This window comes from Pristis pectinata, chromosome 28, assembly GCF_009764475.1.
Source record: "Pristis pectinata isolate sPriPec2 chromosome 28, sPriPec2.1.pri, whole genome shotgun sequence".
NCBI lineage: Eukaryota > Metazoa > Chordata > Chondrichthyes > Rhinopristiformes > Pristidae > Pristis > Pristis pectinata.
The window spans coordinates 8,672,827-8,698,859 of NC_067432.1; the positions used below are offsets into that span (position 1 = coordinate 8,672,827).

General features: G+C 47.0%; 1 protein-coding gene across 1 annotated transcript in view; it reads right to left on the minus strand.

Moving 5' to 3' along the window:
- Window positions 1–1,499: 1,499 nt before the first annotated feature.
- rgma (repulsive guidance molecule BMP co-receptor a) overlaps window positions 1,500–26,033 on the minus strand; it is a 44,918-nt gene continuing 20,384 nt past the window's right edge. Inside the window, exons 3-4 of the mRNA XM_052040587.1 lie at window positions 14,956–15,464; window positions 1,500–7,295 (exon numbers count right to left, since the gene is read on the minus strand). Coding sequence (XP_051896547.1) covers window positions 6,606–7,295; window positions 14,956–15,464 — 1,199 coding nt within the window. The 3' untranslated portion in view covers window positions 1,500–6,605. The remainder of the gene's footprint in view (window positions 7,296–14,955; window positions 15,465–26,033) is intronic.

A 26,033-nucleotide genomic window follows, 5' to 3' on the forward strand; every position in this document is an offset into this window, starting at 1 on the left:
TAAAGTGCAAGTTGTTGAACAGATGAAGTATAAGATAGAAGTCACTGTGAGGGGAAGATTAACATTCTTGACCTACATCTGACAACCATAGAGTTATACAGCACAGAAACAGGCCCTTCAGCCCAACTGATCCATGCCAGCCAAGATTCCCATCTGAGCTGGTCCCATGTGCCTGCATTTGGCCCATATCCCTCTAAGCCTTTCCTATCCATGTACCTGTCCTTTTAAATGATGTTAGTGTACCTGCCGCAACCATTTCCTCTGGCAGCTCGTTCCAAATACTGACCACCCTCTGGGTGAAGAAGTTGCCCTCATGTTCATATTAAATCTCTCCCCTCTCACCTTAAACCTCTAGTTCTTGGTTCCCCAACACCGGGAAAAAGACTGTGTGTAGTCGCCCTATCTATGCCCTTCATACATTTTATAATCAATGTCAAGTCCTGGAACTGGCCAGTTGCTGATACAATGTTACACAAAATTAGCCCTGTGTCAGCCATTCACAATGGTCAGGGTTTGACTTGTGTGGTGTGGAGAAGGGAGGTCACCTGAGATTTGAGAAATATTCAGGCAGAGAGAAAGAAAATCTCCAGTGACCGAGTGTAGAAGGTACTTAAAAAAAAATTCCTATGGCAACCTTTCACAGGATCAGGACATCTCAAGTACTTTGGAACTAACTGAAGTGTACTCACTGACCATTAAAACACGGCAACCAAGTTGCACACAGCCAGTCTGTTTCTGTGATGTTGACAGAGGGAATTAAAGTTTACCCAGGCATTGGTAAAGACTCGCTAGTTTTCTTCAAAATACTGTCAAGGGATCTTTTTGTTGAACTAACCGAGTTCAGGTTGACGCTGCATCTGAAAGGCAGAATCAGAGGGTTGGAGAACAGGAGAAACTAATCTAAATGAGAGGCTTAGGAGGCAGAAGGTTATTGAAGTACATTGATGTTTAACATGGAGTCGGCAGTGGTTAAACGGGAATAAAGTTACTTGAGCATATTTGGAGAATTAAACCAACTGGGGGCCATAAGCTTGATTTTGTGTTGTAGGTCCTGTGGAATAATCTGGGTCCAACTGGTCCTGTAATGTATATGAGACTGCTTAACAAGGCAGTGAAGGGGGAGCTTTGCTCTGCACCTCCTGGTCATCGAAACAGGCCCTTTGGCCCGTCAATTCCACGCCAACCCTCAAGCACTAATCCTATTTTATTCTCCCCATCAACTTCCCCCATCTTCTCCCACTCACCTGTACATTAGGGGCAATTTACATTGGCCAATTAACTTACCAACCCAATCTAAACCCTGCTGTACCCAAGCTGATAGGTTGTGCAGAGGAAGCTTTATATCATAGCCAGGTATTTAAGCAGTGATTAGTTGATACCAACACTGTGAATAGCCAAGCATTCTACTAAAATTTACTGCTTTAACAGGCACAAAACACAAGCAACAAACTGAATTGTTGAAATTCTTAATCAAAAATTTTACTCATAGTTTTCTCAATAATAAATAATTTACATTATGTACATGCAGGGAGCTCCTGCTGAATTTATACATAGAAAATGGAGTTGTTTCTTGTACCCCTCCCCAACCTTCCCCCCCACCCTCCCAGTATTTGTTCACAGAAACATCAAGTACCATGCCACGCGTTCCCTGGGCACCGAAGTGCACGCCTACTAATTGTAACAATTCAAACAAAGCGGAACTACAGTCACTGTTAAAATCATCACATCACAATTGAAATAAAGTGCCATTCCTCTAAAACTCTCTTAAAGGGGCGCCGTGGGCACACAGACTGGTGCGGCAAGCAATTAAAAGGGGAAGGATGAGAGATTTCACCCGGGCTTGTCAATTTGGCGTGGTCTGCCACGGACACACAGCAGCGCACAACTCAATAAACACCATCAATGCACTGGACTAATTGCAACACAGGGGTGCCAACGAGACCCCTTTAAATTTCAAAGAAATCTTAAAAAGGTCTGCTCTTGCAAATCCTTTCTTAAAATGTCAAAATAATGCAACCAAAGCACATCAATAGGTTTTACTGGGGGTTAGAAGTTCAGACATTAATATTTAAAGAAATATTACATTACTCCATATGTACAATCACAAATGTTCACCAAAAGTCTCCATATATTATATCAACAAATATAAATTACACCCAACCATATAAAACGCTGCATTTACAGTGGTACTAACATCATACCATGCAGTGAACTCCACACCAAGAGCCCTGATCACACCAGTACACAGTGTTGTCCACATAAAGTGCCTTTGGGCTGTAGGGGAGTGCAGAAAGAGGCAGTGGGGTACAGAGTCGTTTTATTTGCAGGCTCTTACGTTATTGTTACTGAGACTTAGGGGACATTTCACATTTAAGATTGTTGTTCCGTGCCTTACATTCATCTCAGCGCTGGCATTTTTGTTTAGCCAAGTCATGGAAAGCCAGTGTTCTGGAGCCAGGCAGGGCTCCTGCTCCTGACTGCCATCTAGTGAGCTGTGTTGAAACTGCATGGGCCGAAGCTCACCTTCACTGCCACAGCCCCCAAGCAAGGGAGCATGGAGCAGTTAGTGTCTAAGTCATTATACCCAAACCATGAAAGCTACAGAAGAAAAGCAACAGCTTAATGGTGGGGATAACACAGGAAGTGTTGGCCCTGGGTGTAAAATATGCTAGTTTAAGTTTATAACACGAGGTTCAGTCAGGCTGGAAAGCCCATTGTAAAACTTCAATTGATTATACTCACTGGACTTGGCTCCAATTCTAGTTGGGTCGCTCAAATCTCTCCAGCCTCTAATGAGAAGGTTCACATTATTATCAGGGTCTGGGGAAATTCAAGGCCATTGGATGCATCTTAATCCTGACCCAGTTCTGTCCAGCCCTTAACAGCAAGAACAGTGCCAAATAGTTCCTCCTGGAGCTTCCAACTCGAAGGGTAACACCATGGACCTGACCTCTTTACCTTCATTTCAATCTAATACTCTCAAACTGGAGCAACATGCAAGAAGCTAGAGTAAAAGTGGGACCTTCATCTAGATGAAGGGTCTCAACCCAAAGCATCGACTGTCCATTTCCCTCCACAGATACTGCCTGACCTGCTGAGTTCCTCCAGCATTTTGTGTGTTGCTTCAGATTCCAGCATCTGCAGAATCTCTCCTCTCAAACTGTGGGTCTTCTCTATACCAATGTGAAGGGTTACCGAGCAACGGGGCTGCAGGGACTGTGTCAAACTGCTCCTTGGAGCAATAACCTACAACCCTTCACCCAGAACACTTACACACTTTGCAGGGAGGCATCACCTCATTTAAATTAAGTTAAATTCCTGCTGCAGAGTTTTCCAATGATCCTTTTTAAGTTCACCTCCAATTTTCTCACCTTGCCTGGCTGTAATCTTTGAAGAACAACTGTTGTGTCAACCAATAACCAGAAGTGCAATGTTCAGAACAAATTATATAAACCTTAGAAGTGAATCTCGTTTTATGTGCAGCTATAAAATCTGTTAAACTCATTAATCCTAAAAGTCAGCTACCATAGACAACAGCAGCCCATAGACACAGCCCCATCAACACACACAGGAACAGTCTCCCAGACACATGCACTCACAACTAAACTCACCCATTCACACGTGCCGCTAGACATTCGCATATGCAGGGACATTCACCCATGTTTACTCACATGTGCATGCGCACAGACACGCACATATAATTAGTTCACCAAGATAGCTATCAATGACCAATAGTTTGTGTAAAGGGTTTGCAGCAGGTTAATGTCCTGAATGGGGTGGGTGGTATTGGGAGAGAGTGTGGTTTTGTTACTTGAGCATCAATCTGGGACAATCCTTGCAGTCTTCCAGCAGGGATGGTCAATAATGGACAAGAAGCAGATAACCTGGCTGATTTTCCCTCAACTCTACTTCTCAGGCAGAAGCTAATCTCACTGTTGAAACAGCAAACGGTACAGATTTCCTGCTTCACCAGGACACCGGGTGGTGCAACTGATGACAGATCCTTCAGGTGTTGGGAATGGAAAACACACCACAACTTTGACTTGTTAACGCTGTGCAAGACCTCCCTTCCTCTCTCAGCCTGCTTTATGTGACGTGTGCCCTTTAACACTCCACGGTAAGCAGTTCCTTATTGTTTCCCCGTACACAGGAGAACCTTTCTAGTTCTTTTCTGTCTGGGCTCTCCAGAATTGCAGAGTCCCCATTGATGAAGAAGAGAGGGGCTCCATACATGGGGTATTGAGGGAGGCAAATTAAACTGTGGATGTCCCACAGTCCAACAAAGAGTGAAATGGGAACAGAGCGAAATTCAGACCTATGCAGTTAACCCTGGATCAGATGCAGCACAGGTATAATCACCTTCAGGGGAAACTCCTGATGGAACAGTGGTCCAAACAAAAGGATTGTAGCTGCCATGGTCAGTGGGTTGCCCTCACTTTGACCACTGACTGCTAGAGCCCATCGTCCATCATGACCCTGCTTTTGCTGTTAGTGTACCACCTGACAAATTGGGGAAAATTAGGACTGAGGGCCAAAGTGATGGTGGCAGCTTCTGAGTAATGCATGCACCCAGGTTGAGAGCAAACCAGTAGTGTGCAGCCCAAGTAGCAATGCAACAGGTCAGAAAACCATCCAATGGGAAAGGATGGTCGATTCAGGCACCAATGCATTGGCTCGTCAGACTAGGCATCAATCCAATGTGGAAAAACACCAACTGTACTTCGTGGGCATATTATGCATTGATGCAGAGGTTGGTCAATGATTCGGTATATGGGAAACCTAGGTACAAATGCAGTGAATACAAGATTAGGAGGTCATGAAACTGTGTTGAAGGTCAAACCCTAGAAGTGGATTCAAACTACACAAGACTGCAGCCATCGAGGCTGAGTGGTGATGATGTATTCCGGTACCAGACATTACACTTGTGAAACCCGATCAGCCAAGCATCCCTGCTCGGCACAGTGTGGTACTGAGCCAAACACATGTGCTAGGCCCCATCCTGAGCTAGCCATTTTCACGTGAAGTTAACCTCAACACCACTGGACTGGGGAGAGAAAAGTAACTGGATAGGGGTTAACTTCCACTGGGCAAATGATGTCCAGGTGGGGACTGGACAGAGAGTGTGAAAGCAGGGTGTTGTGAAGCCCCTGATGTGCAAGTAGTCTGCCAGCATCCACTACCTAGACGTACAAGTGAGAGTGGCCCCTTACTCAGTAAGCAAGGGGAGAAACCCAAGGTTTAGTTGGACTGCCATCAAAATCCACAGTCAGGGGCAAGTTAAAAGTTAAGAGGCTGAAAAAAAATTTGGTGTGTCCCCTTTGACCCTCCAGATGTATCACAGCTTGGTATGGCAACTGCTCTGCCCAAGACTGCAAGAAACTGCAGAGAGTTGTGGACACAGCTCAGCACATCATGGAAACCGGCCACCCCCTCCATGGACTCTGTCTATACTTCTTGCTGCCTCGATAAAGCAGCCAGCATAATTAAAAACCCCACCCACCCTGGACATTCTCTCTGTGCTCGCGCCCCCCCCCCCCCATCAGGCAGAAGATATAAAAATCTGAAACCACGTACCACCAGGCTCAAGGACAGCTTCTATCCCACTATTATAAGACTATTGAACGGTTCCCTAGTACTGTTCTACGTTCTATATCATGGAGGAGGTGTTCATATACCTCAGCACAACATCGTGGGCCAAAGGGCCTCTACTGTGCTGTACTGTTCTATTTTCTATGTACAATAGACTCTTCACCTCACAATCTACCTCATTATGGCCTTGCACCTTCTTGTCTGCCTGCACTGCACTTTCTCTGTAACTGTAACACTTCATTCTGTTATTGTTTTCCCTTGTACTACCTCAATGCACTGATGTAATGAAATGATCTGTATGGATGGCACGCGAAACAGAAGTTTTTCATTGTGCCTTGGTACATGCCACAATTATTGCAATGGGTTTGGTGCAGCCAGTCAGGACAAGGCTGCAACCGGTGACAATGGAAGGATCTGCCTCCGGCCCGTTCCCCTCTCCAGGGGGATAGGCTGTCGGTGAGGGATGGGATCCAGTGTTCTACCACTGCCTTTCCAGTGCCAGGAACACAGTAAAGTGCAAAATCCGCAACCTCACACTGGCTTCCTCATCTGTTCTACCAGAGAGAGAGAGAGAGAGAGAGAGAGAGAGAGTAGGAAGGGCTTGGAATCCTGGCAGGAAATTAGAGCTGAGATTTAATTGGATTGGGGGCAGGGAGGAAGGGGAGGAGCGAACAGTAACTTCCGCACACAGCCCTGGTTTACCCCAACACTGTGTCCTGGTGCAAACTCTGCGCACTGCGCCAACGCTCTACGGATCACCACAAACACGCAACCACAAAACCAACGGCGACCCAGCCACAGACGAGGCGGCGATTCCGGACAGCGCAAACAGAGAGACGTGTGTGTGCATGCGTGTGTGATTCTCAGTCTTTATAATAACTTAGGAGTGAGCGGGCAAGGGGACGGGAAGGCGTTAGTGATACCAACGGAAAACGGGAGGGAGGAAAGGAGTGATGGGGGGGGGGGGGGAGGAGGGGAAATAATGGGCCCATTTCTGGGAAGTCACGGTGGCGAGGCTATAGACATAACAGGAAGCAGCACAGCCAGAAATGCAGCAACAAGTGTCCGATGGCAAGGGAGTGAGGGCTGGGTAACCCGGCAGCAGAATTCCCCGGCGGAAGCTCAGCTGTCCTCTGATAAATGTGAAACTTGTCCTTGTTTGAGTGCAAGTTCTTGACGTCCTCCAGAGCATAATAAGCCGTCAGGGTGAAGTTCATGTCCCCTGTGGTCAACAGGTCGAAAACGCAGGACCAGAAGTACAGGTCCTCCTCCGGCAGCTTCTCCTTGCACTTGGCGGCTGCGGATTCGTGCGCGAAGGCCTCCTGGGGGGCTCGGCCCTGAGACGGGGTGCGGCTGCCTTTTGACTGGGACAGGCGCCAATCCATGCGCTCGTTGGTGGGGCAGCCGCGCAAGCACAGCTGGAGGCCCTGGTTGTCCTCGAAAGAGTTCATAACCTCCTCCGGTATGCGGATGGCGAAGGTGAGGTAGCGGCCCACCTGCCGTACCACGATGGTGGTCCCGATGTACTTGGCCTGGATCTCGACGTGCTGCCCGGCCACTTTCTCCGTCACCCGGAGGCTGTTTGCACCGTGCTTGTCACCGCCGTTCCGCGAGCCGTCGACAAAAGCCGCGGGGAGGTCGTCTGTCTCCGCCTGGTACACTTTCTGATCAATGCATTCCTGGAAGCTCTTGAAAATGATCGTAAGCTGTAGAAGGGGAGACAGAGAGAGACAAGAGAGAAGGATGGAGAGATAGACAAGAGAGAGGAAAGAAAAGTTGTGAGTGCTTCATCCAATTTACTGCAGCAGCCCCCCAGAGAACTTTCCATCCCTGCAGCAAGCTGTGAGACCAATGCAACAAATCCAGACCCATTAGACCGACTGTTGTAAACCAAGAGGGAATTCAGGAGAACATTCTTTCTCCATCTGATTCACTACCACTGGGAGTGATTGTGGTGAACTGTGTAGATGTATTTAAGGGGAGGTTGGACAGCCATAGGAGGGAGAAAGAAAGAGATGGTTCTGCTGGTAAATTTAGATGGGAGTCATACAGAACGAAAGCAGGCCCTTCGGCCCACCAAGACTGTACTGACCATCAAGCATCCATTCACACCTTGTTCCAATCCCATTTTATTCTCCCCACATCCCCATCAACTCCCTCGACACACCAGGGGCAATTTATGATGGCCAATTACCCCACCAACCTAGATGTCTTTGGGACATGGGAGGAAACCGGAGCACCCAGAGGAAACTTGCACAGTCACAGGGAGAACGTGCAAACTCCACACAGACAGAACCAGAGGTCAGGATTGAACCTGGGTTGCTGGAGCTGTGAGGCAGCAGCTCTACCGCTTAGCCAATGTGATTTGGATGAGGAAAGATGGAAGGAGGCTGGAGTGAAGCACAAATACCTGGACAGGTTGCACCAAGTGACTTGTATCTGTATTCCATCCAAAATCCCAAATGATTCACCATGCCTTGAGGAAAATTATCCTCCCCATATTGTCTTCTCTACTTGTAACTTAGAGAACTATACATGAGGGGAGAGAAATTGGTTTTCCATCACTACCAGGCTGTGTAAGAATGTGGGTCAGTGGTCCCTCTCACCGGCGACATCAACTGATTTCCTGTGCATGGGGGAAGAGGTGTGTGGGGGAGATGTGTGCATCCATCTTTCCATTCCATAGGGATATTTAGTGTTTGCAATGAAGAGAGGATCTCTTCCCCTTGCTGCCTGAAGTCCAAAGACAACCTACCACCTGTTCAAAACAGGTTCCAGCACCTTCACTCTCGTGTCTAGCCATCAACTTGTGCCCTCGATACAGTACTGGTCACCAGAAAGCAACAGTGAGTGCAGAGGAGATTTACGGGGACGTTACAACGGCTGAAGTGTTGTACTCAAGAGTTTGGCCAGTTTGGGGCAGTGTCCTTTGGAACAGAGGAGGCTGAAGGGAGATTTAATTGAGGTGTGGAAAATTGTGAAACAGAGGACCCAAGCAGGCAAGTCAATAACAAAGGGCCACTGAATTGAAGTGGTGAAGGATTAGAGAGCAGTTGATGACCTACTTTTGTAGAAGACAATGTGGCATCTGTGCATTTATATAGCACCTGTATAGACTAGTCCAAAAACAATCTGCTGGAGGAACTCAGCAGGTCGAGTAGCATCAGTGGGCAGAAAGGGATTGTCAATGTTTCGGGTCGATACCCTGCATCTGGATTGAAATGTCAACAATCCCTTCCCCCCACCACCCCCAAACACAGATGTTGCTCAACCTGCTGAGTTCCTCCAGCAGATTGTGTGTTGCTCCACATTCCAGCATCTGCAGTCACTTGTGTCTCCATATACACAGCGGGAGCTGGCAATTTGGGATTAGTCACAGTGGATCTTTCTCAGCTGATGTGGACAATATGGACAAGACTGTAAATTTTTTAAAATACTGCTAAATTTTAATTCTCTATTTTTTTTCTTTCAGGATTATCACTGTCAGGAGCAGTGATTTTTGGGTCAGGAAAATATCCTGGTTTTCCAGGATATTTGCCCGACCAAAATAAAACATACTGGTTAATGATCTGACAACCAATCCCCAGTCTGACAGCCAGGTGGCAGCATTGTCCAACTGGTTGCAGCACTGCATCATGCTCTGTGGAGGGGAGGCTTGAGGTCGAGTTGAGTTGAGTTGAGTGGGCAGCAAAAAGATGGGTAAACAAAGCAATGACAGAATGACACGGACTCGAAAAGTCTGGCAGCGGGGGAGGACGGGACTTGGGCTGAATGCAGCAAAGACAAACAGCCTCCGAGGTAGTAAACTGGGGAATAAAAACAGATCTCCAAAGCAGCAAGTTAAAGAGGTGATGTGGAGCAAGGGAGCTGGTCCTTGGATCCGACCAGTGCATGGGATGAGTCCTCAGGGTTGGGGAATCAAGAGCCAGAGGGCAGAGAGGCATATATAAAGGTGGATGGTAACAGTCTTTTCCACAGGGTAGGGGTGTCCAAAACTAGGGGGCATGAGAGGGGAAAGGTTTAACAGGAACCAGAGAGGCAACTTCTTCCACACAGGGGGTGGTGCACGTGTGGAACGAGCTGCCAGAGGAATTGGTTCAGGCAGGTACAATAACAACATTTGAAAGACATTTGGACAGGTACATGGATAGGAAAGGTTGAGAGGGATATGGGTCAAAAGGGGGCAGATGGGACTCACTTAGATGGGCACTTTGGTCAGCATGGACGAGTTGGGCTGAAGGGCCTGCTTCTGTGCTGTATGACTACGAGTTGACTCGGAACGATGGCTGTTCGTGGGAAAGGAGTGAGGTGAGAAAGCTGAAGTCCCATCCGAGGAAAGGTCATGAGACCAAGGGAGAGAGAGCGTCCTAACTCCATCTACTTCTCTGGCTCCCAATCCCAACAAGAAACATATCAGCCCCAGTAGTGAAAGTTTCAACTGACCCACAGCCTCAACCGAGAGGCTTCCAGATTCACACCACCTTTTGGTGTAGTGCTTGTTCTGGGACCACACCTGTATGGGCCTGACTCTTAATGCTATGACCTCTGGCCTCAGTCCATCCACCAAAGAATATCATCACTTGGAGTACTGTGTGCAGTTCTGGTCACCCCATTACAGGAAGGATGTGGAGGCTTTGGAAAGGGTGCAGAAGAGGTTCACCTGGATTAGAGGGTATGAGCTATAAGGAGAGGTTGGGCAAACTTGGGTTGTTTTCTCTGGAGCATCAGAGGGTGAGGGGAGACCTGATAGAAGTTTATAAAATTATGAGAGGCACAGATAAGGAACTAGGGGGCATAGGTTTAGCATGACAGGGGAAAGATTTAAAAGGGACCCAAGAAGCAACTTTTTCCACACACAAGGTGGTGAGTATATGGAACGAGCTGCCAGAGCTTGAGGCAGGTACAATAGTATCATTTAAGAAGCACTTGGATAGGTACATGGAGGGATATGGGCCAAACGCAGGAAATTGGGACTAGCTGGGTGGGCGCCGCGGTCGGCATGGACTGGTTGGGCCAAAGGGCCTGTATCCGTGTTGTATTGCTCTACAACTCTATATATCAAGTACTAGAGGGCATGCATTTAAGGTGAGAGGAGGCAAGTTTAAAGGAGATGTGCGGGGCAAGTGTGTGTCTTTTTACACACATAGACACACAGGTGGGTGCCTGGAACAGGCTGCCGGGGGAAGTGGTGGAAGCTGATATGATAGTGGTATTTAAGAGGCTTTTAGGCACACGGATATGCAGGCAATGGAGGGATATGGATCATGTACAGGCAAAAGAGATTTAGTTTAATCGTGGGCCAGAGGGCCTGTTCCTATGCTGTACTGTTCTATGTTCTAACTCTCTCTCAACCTTATCATCTGAAACCAGCCACACTGCTCCCCAAATCCTCAATACCCAGAGGAAGATGTCTGGTCCAAGCAAATTGCTCTCTTGATTGAATCCTCTCACCTTTGAGGCCTGAGCATCAGGACACTCACCCTTCCCTCCCTCCTTCCTTCCAGATTCATTCACTCCTCATGGCAAAACTATTCAACCACGAAGGAACGGGCTAGCTTGCCTCACAGATCAATCCAGCCGTTTGTACAGCCCACTCAACGAACCCCCTCTGTTCCTCATCGTAGTCGAGCAACGACAAGGCCAAAGGCTACAATTCCACAGCCCTTCTGGGAACCGCAAAGACCTGCATAAAACTTCCCTCCAGCTCTCTGGTCAACATCTCACCGGGTAGCAGATTTACCATTAGGCCTGCAAGGAGGGAAGGGAAGGGGAGAGAAGGGGCAGGTTGGGATAAATTTCTGACCAATAATACATTCCACCTGGTATTACTGTTTCTTACTGGGATATCATGTTGTGCTGAATTTCAGGAATTAAGATGCCTATAAAGCAACACCCAGCAAGGAGGAGGAAAAAAAGGAATACTTATCTGCTAAATTACATTAACAGGTTGTCTACTTTTGGATGAGTTGGTGCCTTTCAATGACATTAATGCAACATCAACCATTCTCTGGGCTGTTGGCTCGTGAATGGATCTCATCCTTCATCGAACATGAAAACCCAGGCAGATTCACCCACTGTGTCCTCTCTCTAATCGCTTTTGGCAGAGAGTCAACAATCTAGTCGTCAAGGTGCAGCACTGAGTGAGTACGTGGCACTGTGTTCAAACCTAACCAGGCCATGTTGGGACCTGAGTGGTGGAGGGATGGCAGGGGTAGGGTGTGGGAAGCAGTGGGGACAGGCAGGCGCGGTGATGTGTAACACAGAGTTTGCCGGTTTCCGCCAAGTTTTCCAATACATGCTTCACATTCAATAAAGATCTTCCATACAGCAATTCTATTTAGGTCTCAGTGCACCAAAAGGCTGGGGTAGAAAAAAACTTAAGTTTTTTTTAAACAGAGGGTGGTGGGTGCGTGGAATACTCTGCCTGCAGAGGTTATGGGGCAGATACATTAGCGACGTTTAGGAGACTCTTAGATAGACACATGAATGACAGAAAAATAGGGGGCTACGTGGGAGGGAAGGGTTACATAGATCTTAGAGCAGGATAAAATGTCGGCACAACATTGTGGGCCGAAGGGCCTGTACTGTGCTGTAGTGTTCTATGTGTATAGCACCTTCAGCAGCCTCAAGGTGTCCCACAGCACAACAAAGTATTTCTGAATTGTGATAACCATGATAGAAATATGGAATCAATCAACCAGGGCTCTCTTAATTCAAATACAAGAGGACACACATTTAAGGTGAGGGGGGGAAATTTAAAGATGTGCAAGGTACATTTGTTATTTTTAAACATGGAGTGCTTGGAACAGACTGCCGGGGAGGTGGTGGAAGCAGATACGACAGTGGCGTGCAAGAGGCTGTTATACAGACAAGTATGCAGGGAATGGAGGGATACGGATCATGTACAAATAGAAGAGATTTAGTTTAATTTGGCATCCTGTTCGATGCAGACATTGTGGGCTGAAGGGTCTGTTCCTGTGCTGTACTGTTCTATGTTCTTTAATATCTGCCCTTGACCTTTCCGAAACATGTACATCTGCCAGAGTTGGGAATGGACAGTTTTCTCGATGCCCACCATAGAGCAAAAGCTTGCGCCCACTCTCAATCCAGGGTCAATTAAATTTAACAACCACTTTGGTAACGTAGCAGTGCACAAAGGAAAGAGATCGGTGATCTCTCTGGCCAGTAGCTCCCTCAGTACCTTCCCTCCCACTTACAGCACCTTAGAATCATACAGTACAGAGACAGGCCCTTCAGCCCACCTTCTCTATACTGTCCTTCAAGTACGTATCAATGCTAATTCCATCCACCCTCGGGGGGGGGGAGGAGCAATCTTCCTCAGATCCCCATGAAACCTCTTACCCATTACCCTAACTCAATGCTCTCTAATACCTCTGCTATGGGGAAAAGTTTCCTACTTTCTACTCTAAGAGCTCATTCCCCCTACTCTGCTCCCACCAAGAGTCATGCAGAATTCACCAAAGTAGATTTCTTGGGAAAGGAGCAGAGGCACTGACCTCTTCCCTGTGATCATGTGATCAGTGTCACTCTGTGTCGGGGACGGTTCATGTCTTCAAAAACTCCTTCTGTATGTCTTAAGGGCCTACTTTTTAATCTGTCGGCTGCAAATTCCACTGGTCCTGTACGTCACTTGTCAGTGGGACAGAGAGAGGGCTCCAGTCTCCTATCTGGTCCAGAGTTAATCCGCAATTCTCCTGACAGTGAACTTTTTAACTGGGGGAAATTTAAGGGAAAGGATGGAGCCTTGCATTCAACTCCCTCACACCCCTTTCCCGGGGATTTCAGGTTGAAGGCACCCTTTCCAAGCACAGCTGTGGCAAAAGGCTGACAGAAGAACTCTCAGGCACGTTCTGTGCATTGGAAAGGTGTCGGAAGGTTTGCCAACACTGCAAACAGCTGAGGTTGTGCGAGCATAAAGCCGCTCCCTGTCTGTAAAGGGGCATCACTGTGTGTTCCCACTAGCCTGGTTTCCTCTGCCTACCCACAACATGGGAGGGGTATCAAAACAAGAGGGCACAGGTTTAAGGGGAGAGAAAGGAGTTTTAAAGGGGATCCAAGGGGAATTTGAGAACAATTTTCTGTTATACACAGGGAGTGATTGATATCTGGAACGCGCTGCCGGAGGAGATGGTGGTATCAGATACAATCACTATATTTAACAGGCATTTAGACAGACACTTAAATAGGCGAGGCAAAGGAAGGATATGGTTCTAAAGTGGGCAAATGCTGTTAGTGCAGATGGGCAAACTGGTCAGCATGGACATGAGGAGCCGAAGGGTCTGCTTCTGTGCTGTACATTCATTATTACAACAAAATGTTCCTCAATGTGCATGAGGTACTTTGGGTCAACCTCAAAGGGTTTCAAAGTCTGGACTTCCTTCATACTCAACACCACGTCATCCCTGAACCACGAGTGGGCCATTCAGCCCCTCGAACCAGCTCCATCAACGTGATAGCTGATCCCACACCTTAGCTTCACTTTCCCACTCAATCCTCTTCAGTGCTCAGGGATCTATGGATATCAGCTGTGCACACACTCAACGAGTGAACATCTGTGGCCCTCTGGGGTAGGATTCCAAAGATACATGGTCTTTTGTGTAAAGGAATTCCTTATTCCAATTCCTTACCCCAAGACCGTGCATTCCCTTGTAGGGTCATGGAGTTGTACAGAATGGGAGACGGGCCCTTCATCCCAACTCGTCCATGCCAACCAAGCTTCCTAACTTGGAAGTGCCACAGCAATGTAACAATTAGCGTAACGCTATTACAGCGCCAGCGATCCGGGTTCAATTCCCGCCGCTGTCTGTAAGGAGTTTGTACGTTCTCCCTGTGTCTGCGTGGGTTTCCTCCGGGTGATCCAGTTTCCTCCCACATTCCAAAGACGTACGGGTTAGGAAGTTGCGGGCATGCTATGTCAGCGCCAGAAGTGTGGCGACACTTGCGGGTTGCCCCCAGAACACTCTACACAAAAGATGTATTTCACTGTGTGTTTCGATGTACATGTGACTAATAAAGGTATCTTAACTGAGCTAGTCCCATTTGCCTGTGCTTGGCCCATATCCCTCTAAACCTTTCCCATCCGTGTACCTGTTTTAGAGTCCAGCCATGGGGAAAATTAGGCTTTTGGCATCTCTCCTGTGAATCCTGAATCAAGACCTTCCCAATGGGATTGCCCACTAGGCCTCCGAACTCCACTGAGTACAAGCCAATCTTCTTCGCAGGGTAACTCCAACTCAGGGGGTCACAGTGATGGTGAAGTGGTGGGAAATGCGTGTCCATCTCCCCACACCCGCGAACCCAAGAAAGAACGGACGAGGCTCGACCACACGCCAGGTGACCTCTTACCTTGCTCGTTGCCGTGGCGCTGGAGGTCCGGACGACCGCCACGTTGGTGACCTGAACGAACAGGTAGCTGTTGTCGATGAGGGGCCAAGCCCCCCGCACCTTGCAGGTCTGGAAGTCGTCGGAGAAGGTGCGGAGATGAGGGTCCCCGAAGAGGCCGCAGTGCGTGTAGTTGGCCCTCCTCCCGCGCTGCGACAGGCTCTTCTCGTAGTTGCAGGTCTCGGGGGCATCCGAGTGTACCATGCAGTCCTGCGAGGTGGGCTGCGGGCGGGCAGGAGGGTGGGTCGGCCCCACCTTGGAGCAGTTGTGTTGGCTCATGAGGTCCTCAATCCCGTGGACGGCGGAGTGATATGCCAGGTCCCCGCGGCAGGCGCGAGCCGTCTTCCGGGTGCACTGAGAGTAGGCACGGAGCGCAACGCAGAACTCCACCGACTCTTCCCCACCCAGGTGTAGTCCAGACGTGGCTGACAGGTACTCAGAATTACACTTCAGAATCCTGCACTGGCAGCTAACTGTGGAGAAAACCAGAGATCAGCATCTTAGACGAGATACAGAAACAGAATAAGGCCATTCAGCCCATCGGGTCTGCTCTGACATTCAATCATGGCTGATTTATTTTCCCCAACCCCTTTCTCCCGCCTTCTCCCTGTAACCCTTAACCCTTCTTACCAATCAAGAACTAATCAACCTTTGCCTTAAATACACCCAATGACTTGGCCTCCACAGCCCTCTGCGGCAACGAATTCCACAGATTCACCACCCTCTGGCTGAAGAAATTCCTCCTTATCTCAGTTTTAAAAGGGATGTCCCTTTATTCTGAGGCTGTGTCCTCGGATCCGAGACTCCCCTACTAATGGAGACTTCCTCTCAACAATTCTACTTTCTTCTCCCAACCGGCTGTTGCTAGATGCACTTATTAATCGAGACATTGAGTTCAAGAGTCAGAAAGTTACGTTGCAGCTTTATAAAAATTGGAAGACGTGCACATCGGTAGGTTAACTGACCACTGTAAATTGTCCCGAGGGTGTAGGTGAGTGGTAGAATCGGGAAGGAGGTGGTAGAAAGGTGAGGAGGATAAAAAGGTGGATTAATGTAGGTTTAATATAAATGGGTGGTTGTTTGTCAGAGTGGACTTGGGGGGCTTAAGGCCCTGTTTGATTCCCTATGTGTGTAGGAAGGATATCATAGGGATAGAATGCAGACTATGAGGATTCAGTAAAATGTTACGAAGAATTATAGTTCTGATTCACAATACTAGTTTCACCTTCAACCCCCACCACTGCGCATTGCCTCTCACTGCCCACACCCCCCAACAATCACTCCCCAGCCACTCCCTAAAAGTGGCTGCTCAAGTTGATAGGGTGATAAAGGCGGCATATGCCATGCTTGCCTTTATTAGTCAAGGCATCGAGTTCAAGAGTCAGGAAGTTATATTGTAGCTTTATAGAACTGTTTAGGCCACATCTGGAGTATTGCATTCAACTCTGGTCGCCCCGTTATTGGAAGGATGTGGAAGCTTTGGAGAGGGCACAGAAGAGAGTTACAAGGATGCTGCCTGGGTTAGACGGCATGTGCTATAAGGAGAGGTTGGACAAACTTGGGTTGTTTTCTCTGGAGTGTCAGAGGCTGAGGGGAGACCTGATGGAAATGTATAAAATTATGAGAGGAATTGATAAGAGTAGACAGCCGGTATCTTTTTCCCAGCGTTGAAATATCTGATACTAGAGGGTATGCATTTAAGGTGAGAGGGGTCAAGTTTGTAAGCAGATGTGTGGGGCAAGTTCTTTTTAAAAAAAACCACAGGGAGCAGTGGGTGCCTAGAATGTGCTGCCAGGGGTGGTGGTGGAGGCAGATACGATAGAGGTGTTTAAGAGGCTCTTAGACAGACACATGAATATGCAGAAAATGGAGGGATATGGACCATGTCCAGGCAGAAGGGATTGGTGTAATTTGGTATCATTAGTTTAATGAGTTCATCACAACATCGTGGGCTGAAGGCCTGATCCCATGCTGTACTGTTCTATGTTAATTTGTGTCCAGAGGTCATTCATTCTGTATGTACTACAAACTGGCTACAGTAAATATCTGATAATCTGGCACCCTCAGGGCTTTGGGGAAAGCAGCCAACATAATCAAGGACCCCTCCCACGCCAGTTACTCTCTCTTCTCCCCTCTCCTGTTGGGCAGAAGATACAGAAACCTGAGAACATGTACCACCAGACTCAAGCACAGGTTCTATACCACTGTTATCAGACTCTTGAATGGACCTCACGTATGCGGAAGATGAAATCTTGATCTCCCTCCTTGTGGCCCTTGTATTTTATTTGTCTACCTGCACTGCACTGACTCTGCAGCCACAACACTATATTCTGCATTCTGGTTTCCTTTTCACTACCTCGATGTATTTATCTATGGCATGATCTGTCTGGATGACACGCAAACAAAAGTTCTTCACTGTATCTCAGTCCGCGTGACAATATTAAACCAATTCCTTTCATTCTTTTATCATTAATGAGCCCAGTTATAGCTCCTAAATACCAAAAGGGTACACAGTAACAGATCCTGCCAGCAATTAGGAACTGAAGCCAAGACCCCATCTGATTTGCAAGTCCTAACATCAGGTCCATTTTAGTCTCAATGTCATCCACAGCATTGGAAGGTTGTTGTCAATGCCATGCCCTGTGCTAACAATAGGGCCTCTGGTACAATTTCCACTGGACCCTGAGCCCCTAACCACATGTGGAAGAGACTCATGGCTGATGTGGTGTTAGGAAGAATATCATGGTAACTCCTCAGCCCCCACCAAAGACCCTGCAACTGCCTGGGATGTGGTAACACAAGAGTTTGGTGCTTTACAGTGATGTAGGGGTGGGGAAGTGTACAGACCATTCCTGGGATATAAGTGCCCGACTTATGGACACCCCTACATAGAAATGAACTCCCATAATATTAGTAAATTCAAAAGTTTGACATAGTTTCCTTTCTCTCACCACTTTAAGTAAATTGTTCTCTCTCATCAGCCTTGTGTGCTTTTGATGCCATTCATTATAATACTGTTGAAGCATGGTTACCATGTTGTGAGTTTTCCGACTTATGGACCAAACTGACTTATAGACATCCATAAAAACGGAACCTGATCATTACCCGGGCACAGCCTACAGACAGCCTCTCCATGTACAGCCAGTAAATGTATGGGGAGCATAAGTCATACGGACAAAGTCTCAGGTTCGATTTCCCGTGTATTCTGGGTCACCGTTGTGGGAAGAGGGAGCAGGGGACAAACTCAGCAAAGTGGAACGCAAGGGTTGAAAACCTTTGTACCATCACTTCATTCTGAAACTATGGCACACAGCTCAGTTTAGTTACCAACCCTATCCAAACAAAACTAGTGAAGGATCTGAAGAAAACAATTTGGAAGAGTGCAACAATAGCATGGAGTATTAGAAAGAAAAGACCTGTCACTGATAAATGGGCAGGCACAGTAGTGTAGCAATTAGCATAATGCTATTACAGCGCCAACAACCTGGGTTCAATTCCGGCCAATGTCTGCAAGAAGTTTGTACATTCACCCAGTATCTGCGTGAGTTTCCTCCCACATTCCAAAGACATAAGGGTTAGGAAGTTGTGGGCATGCTATGTTGGCGACAGAAGTGTGGCGACACTTGCGGACTGCCCCCAGAACACACTAGGCAAAAGATGCATTTCACTCTGTGTTTCGATGTACATGTGACTAGTAAAAATTTCTATCTATCTATCTAAATTAAGAGAGAATGAGTTATCACACAAGTAGTGAACTGCCCATTTAATGTCCTTTGGCTGAATACATTTCCAACTTTCCTGTTGTGACCTGATTTCATGGTAGTAAATGCAAGGATTAAGAGCTTTAGTTATACAGAGGGTACAGCCCATAGCTGGCAAACTCTATCATTCTTAAGATATGCAAGTGCCTGGTATTCTGAAAGGGTAAATGGAGGTGCTTGTGGGGAGTGTGGGGGCACTTTGTCTCAAAGCTCCACTCAGACATCAAAAATTTATATCTACTGGCCCCACAAGTTAGACCACCAACTCTTTGAACAAAAGGATATTCAATTAAAATGCTAACACTCTTCCTTTCTACAGCCACTCTCCAACTGGGTAAATACTTAGCAGTTAACATTTTTCTTTCAAGTCTCAGACCAGGAACTTGAGGATAAAAACTGAAGCTGTCACTCCCGTAATCTGTTGAAGGAGTGCAGCGCTGTTGGGTGCAACCACCTTTTGGAAAGACGTTAAACTGAAGCCCCTAAAGGCCTTTAAAATCAAAAACCTGCAGATGCTGGAATTCTGAAATTAAAAAAATGCTGGAAATGCCATGAAAGTTCTGACGAAGGGTCTTTGACCCAAAACATTAACTCAGTTTCTCTCTTCATAGATGTTGCCTAATCTGAATGCTTCCAGCAGTTTTGGTTTTTACACGGCTGAAAGATGCCACTTGACTTTTTAGCGTCTCCAGCACTTTGATTTCAGATTCCTGTTTCTATTTATTTACCTATCTCCTGTTGATTCTCCTAAGCAGATTGAAAATATCCTATGGCAATACTTCAAAAACAAAAAGGGCAGGAGAGCTAAACTAGAGTCAGGGCCGATATCTAAGAATCAGATTATGTACAAGTGCATTCTGCAGGAAGTTCTGTAATCTGTGGACCACTCTGTTCTTCTCTCCTTCCTAAAATCTTTTAATGCTTTCAGAATTAAAATTACATTGCCACTACTTCTCTTCAAGTTGATGAAAAGTAAGGTCACTCCCGTAATCTGTTGAAGGAGGAGATTCAATAAGCAGAGGACAGAGATTCAAGATCAACACACACAAAATGCTGGAGCAACTCAGCAGGTCAGGCAGCATCTATGGAGGGATCAGAGGGTCTCGACCTGAAACATCAGCTGTTTATTTCCCTCCATAGATGCTACCTGACCTGCTGAGTTCCTCCAGCATTTTTTTGTGCGTTGCTCCAGATTTCCAGCATCTGCAGAATCTCTTGTGTCAGAGATTCAAGATGATTCACACAAAATCTGTGGATCATATACAATGTATAGCTCAGTGACTCAGCCAGCAGTGTCTCTGCCTCACAGCTCCAGTAACCCAGGTTCGATCCTGACCTTGTGTGGAGTTTGTATGTTTTGCCTATAACTGCATTGCTTTCCTCCAGGTACTCCGGTTTCTTCCCGCATCCTGATGACAGGCGGGGCTGCTAGGTTGATTGCCTGCTGTAAATTACCCCTAGTGCTAGAATCCAGTGGTAGAATCTGAAGAGGATGAAAGTTATCAGAATGTGGGGAGAATGAAATGGAGTTTATATTGGATCAGTGTAAATGGGTGCTTTGTGGTTGGCACGGATTTGGTGGGCCGAAGGGTCCAATTCTGTGCTGTATGACTCCATGACAATTTATGAGACAGGAGGAGGCCATTCAGCCCATCGCGAGTGTGCTGGATGAAAACGAAAAGCCAACGTTGTCCCATTTTCCACCACTAGGTCGACAACCCTGCAGGTTACAGCCCTTAAAAAGTACACAGGTACATACATCAAACATAATGGGGGTTTCTGCCTCATCCTTCCCCACCCTGACTCCCTTCAGGCAGTGAATTGCAGATCCCTATCACTTCCTGGGTGAAAAGAACTTTTCCTCATCTCCCCTCCAATCCTTATAACAAGAACTTTAAATCTATGCCCTTGACTTTTGACCCCACTGCCAAGGAAAATAGGTCCTTCCTATTTACCTTAACTTGGTGCCTCAGCTAGGTCTCCCTCAGCTTCCTCTGTCTAACCCCAGCCAATCCGATCCTTCCTCATAGCCTCAGTTCTTCTATCCTGTTAGCATCTTTGCTCCAGCGTCCTGACATCAGGTGCTGTATATTTGGAGTTTGCATGTTAACCGAATCAGTTTCCACTGGGGTGATAAGGTTTCCCCTCACATCCTAAGGACTTATTTGCAGGTTAATTAGCAATTGCAAATTACCCTAAGTGTAGGTAAATGGCAAAAGAATTAAAAGAGGAAAGTGATGGGTATGCGAGAGAGATTGAGGTTCCAGGGCTACAGGGAATTAAGTGGAGGGAGAATGGAATTGATGGGGATTACTGTCCTCGGAGCTTGCAGGGACAGGATGGGCTGAATGGCTGTGTTGCAAGAGGTAAGTAAATCTCCTTGGCATTCTCTATAGTGCAGTCACTTCTTTTTCCTATAATGTGGTGACCAAAATCTTATTCAGGGCTAAAACTATGGTCACACCAGCAATGCAGAGAGTCCCAAAGGTGGTGAGGGAATGGGGATTGATCTGGGAAGCACTATCTCAATGCATGGAAAAATATTCAGCAGTGACATTCATGAGAAACCAGAAAACAAAATACTGCCAACCTCTACATACCTGATAGGTTAAGAAGATTGTGAGGGGCACTGACAGGGTGAAAGCACAGAGACTTTTTTTCCAGGGAGGGGGTGCTAAAAACAAGAGGCCATAGGCTTAAGATCAGAGGCGAGAGGTTTAAAAGGGACATCAGGTGCGGCTTCTCCACACAAAGGGTGATGCGTATTTGGAATAAGCTACCAGGAACAGTGGTTGAGGCGGCCACATTAGCAACGTTTAAAAGCCATCTAGATACGTACGTGGATAGGAGAGGTTTAGAGGGCTATGGGCCAAATGTGGGCAGATGGGACTAGCTTGCTGGGCAACACAGTCGGCATGGATGAATTGGGCCGAAGGGCCTGTTTCCATGCTGTAAGAGTCTATAACTGTGGGGTTAGTGTGAAGATCTAGAGATCTCCTTCAGAGAGCCAGCACTAGTAAAAAGGACCAAATGGCCTCCTCCTGTGCTGTAAAGCTCCTGAGATTCTCTCCCCTACTCTTTCCAAGTCTAATGGCACAATGAGCCGATTCCTCAATCAGAAAGCTAGATCTCAATAAAGTGGATACCTGGCAGTGATTAGGAGACAACAATCTAATTTGAGAGATTTGGACTACATTACAAATCACAGAGCACAAAGTATCGTCATCTCGTAATTGTCATCTGAATCCGGGGATGGAGTCCTGAGCTGGTGCATGTACAACTGGATTAAGGACTGTGAAGTGATTAAGGTATGGTTTATCAAGAAATGATCAGAGGCTGACGACCCTGATTACAGCATGTAATAGATTTATGTCATCAACTGGGAAACTTCTACAAGGTTTATATGATGGCAAATTATATTCCTTGGATATAAAAGCCCTTCTCTGCCCTTAGCTATTCTGTTAATAAGACATTCACATGGCATTCCCTCTTGAGCATGGAATCAGAAAACTAATAGCACAGCAGGGACCACTAACCCTCTCGTTTCAACATTGCTCACAAAAGGAGCTGTGTAGAATGTTCACATTTCCCTGCTCTTATCCATAGTCTTGCAGACCCTTCAGGCAGGAACCTTCTAAACACTTTGGGGGGGGGGGGGGGGGGTTTGTGCCTCCAACGTCCTTTGGAGTTACAGACCTCACTGCCTCTCCAGTGATTTGACTAAAAAAAATCAAATCCTCTATAATTATTTTACCAATTAATTTATATCTACACTCCTTAGTATGAATTTCTTCTCTGAGGAAAGACTTCATTCTGTCAAAGCCTCTCATAACCTTATAGTCCTACAGCACAGAAGTAGGCCCTTCAGCCCACTGAGTCTGTGCCAGCCATTGAGCACCCGTTTACACTAATCGTATTTTTCCCTCTTGCACCCCCATCAACTGCCCCCCCACCCAATTCTCCTGCCACTCACCTACACTAGGGGCAACTTACAGAGGCCAATTAACATATCAACTCACATCTCTTTTGGGTGGGGGTGGGGTGGGGGGGAGAGGAAGAACTGGAGCGCTTGGAAGAAAGCCACGCAGTTGCAGGGAGAATGTGCAAACTCCACGCGGACAGAATCAGAGGTCAGAATTGAACCAGTGTCGCTGGAGCTGTGAGGCAGCGGTGCTAACTACTCCAGTACATTGTCACTCAGGAATCTCTGGGACATTATGGCCCTGTGTTGCCCCCTCTCTCCAGTCTCCTTTGCTCCAAAGAAAACCACCCCAGCCCAGCAGTCTCTCCCTACAATTATTATTCCTTCCACAATAGTTTTGTTACCACCCATGAGTAGTATCTACAGGAGGTGCTGCCTCAAGAAGGCAACATCCATCATCAAAGATCCCACCATCCAGGCCATGCCATCTTCTCACAGCTACAGAAGTCTGAAGTCCTATACCACCAGGTTCAGGAACAGCTACTTCCCTTCAACCATTCAGTTCTTGAACCAACCAGCACATCCCTAATCACTACAGTATAGCAGCATTATGATCACTTTGCACTACAATGAACTTTGTTTTTTTTATGTTTTAATTGTTTTTTCTTATAATAAACATAAATTATATACAATTTTTACATTTTCTTGTGAATGCTGCTTACGTGATACTAGGCGCCTGTGATGCTGCTGTACGTAAGTTCTTCATTGCACTTTTGCATACATGTACTTGTGCACACCACAATAAATTTGACTTTGACAACTCCAAGGTGAAGGACGATGCCAATGTGGGAACCGGAGACACTTCCGCACATGGGGCAGGTGGCTGGCTGCTGGGTAGTTTGTAAGGTGATGTCCTCCTTCTGACATTTACACTGGGCCTCCATGTGCTTCTGAGGCAAGGTCTCAAGGTTCTTAATACCATCTTTAATGCTCCTACTCTGCTTTGAGCAGTCATGGGCCAGAGGTTCCCAGGAGTCAGTGGACATGTTGCTATTTTCCCCCCTAGGAGGCTTTGAACAGATCCTTGTGTTTGCCTCTGTCCCCCCGATAATACAGTTCCACGTCAGAGCTTGGAACATGGTGTTTGTATCAGAAGTTGGTGTCAGGAGAGGAACCATGCAGCCTGCCCAACAGAGCTATCTGCGTGTAATTAGGGACTCAAGTGCTGAGGATGTAGCCTGGGAGAGGGGGCTGGTTCACCTGTCCTTCCAAGGGATTTGGAGGATTTTGCAAAAACAAAATGGTATCTCTCCAGTGTCTCCAAGCATCAAAAGGGCAGGGATCACTGCTGTTCACGTAGAACACAGGCAAGGTTTGAGATCTTAACCCTTCTCCTCAGTCGGCAAAAAGGCTGTGTTTTCAGGCAATAGTGTTTCGTCACTGGCATCTACCCTCACCGAGAGGGGTTCCCAAGACACAGCAGGTGGTTCAGGGTCCTGCCATGAACCTCAGTATTGGCAGCAAATGTTGTGCCACTGGCACGCACCGGCCTTTTCCCCATGAGCAGGCAGTCAAATAGACTGTCTACCCAGTTCTTTCTAACACTCACTCCAGCCCCCATCGCTCTCTTTCCCGTCCTCCATCCACTCTATCTGCCCATCACCCACATGCTCCTCCCACTGGGTCCCCTCCCCCCACTGTTCCCGTCTGCTCTCCCCACCCCCTTCCCTTGGTTCCATGCTCCACCTTCCTCTTCAATCAGGTTCCATCATCTTCGGCCCTTTGTCACCTCCACCCGTCACCTCCCAGCTTCCACTCTTCCCACTCTCCCCCCATCTGCCTATCACCTCTCCTCACCCAGATCCACCTATCGCCGCCAGCTCTTCCTCCTCCACTTCCCTCCACTTTTTTTATACCGGCTATGTCCCCTCCATCTCTCAGTCCAGATGAAGGGTCTCGACCCGAAACGTCGACTGTCCATTTCTCTCCACAGATGCTGCCTGAGCTGCTGAGTTCCTCCAGCATTTTGTGTGTTTAGTCGAACGGAAAGGTTTCCAACAGGTGCTGGCGGGCATTAAGAGACAACGAATGCAACACAGCTCATAATATTCCAGATATCCCAGTGATTCCTGATTTCAGCTCATCCAAAAGACAGCCCCTCCAACAGTGCAGCACTCCTCTTTAACAGTACTGGAGTTTCAGCCTAGATTTCCGTGGTCTAATCTCTTGGAGTATATCTTGAACTCACAACCTTACGATTATGAGGCAAGATCACAACCCACTTGGGGCAGGAATCGCATCTGACATAAAATGGAGACAACCAAAGTATATTAGTTCTCCAGTGAGAAAGGTTACTATTAAAATAACTATTCCTGTAGTTTTTCCTCCCCTTAAGTGCAATGACGCTCACTGAGGTACTGTTCATTGGGAGCTGGCTACTTTCCAACACCTCATCTAAGGAACACTTAAGTGGTGAGTACTGATTGACCATGGAGGGCGTCACAGCCAAGGCAAATCCTCTCCACCTTTTGCCCAATCAATCAATCATCTCCAGTGGGGGGTGGAGCAGACAAAACGGGATCGGGAGCCCTGGCTGATATCCGCCCACCTCCCCAGTGAAGATCACTCGTATTCCCACAGCCAGGGCTGTAAGAGCAGCAGGAAAGGTCCAACTTTGGGGCTGTCCTGCTCAACACCACTCCTCGCCACAGCAGCTGGTAAATCCACTAAAGGAAGCAATGGGGCAAACATGACTTAACCATCTGGTGAAACACTGACGTATGTTGTTCTTGGTTACAGGCAAGAACTATAAATCTCTGAACGCAATGAAGTTACCATTTCTGAATTTAACAATTATATACATTGAGGAATAGATAGATAATGCTTCATGATTCCTTATATTAAGTCCATTAGCCTGAATATTAAGACCAACCGATGTTTTACTAATTATCTTTACAATAAAACAAATATTTGAGTGGACATGATTTTGAAATAAGTAAGATTAATTTAACTTGAGAGTGAAGGGTACAGTTTGAGACCGATCACTTTGATCCTTGCCCAATATCTTTCAGATTAAGACTTGGGAGAGTGTCAGATTTCAGAAATGGATGACTAACTTGAAATTTACTTTGGCAGTTCATTTACCAGTTGTTCTCCCTTCACCATACCACTGCCTCTCACAGAGTACTGTTCTACTGAGAATAAATGCCTTCTTGCATCTTATCCAAAGCAGAACTTTGCTTGCTATTTGACTATAAGCTTGAGACAACCTAACCGAAATCATCATTACCAGAGTCCGTTGCTTACAGGAATCTTGGAAAACAATTCGGACCAGAACCCCACCTGATCCCCCTACCCCG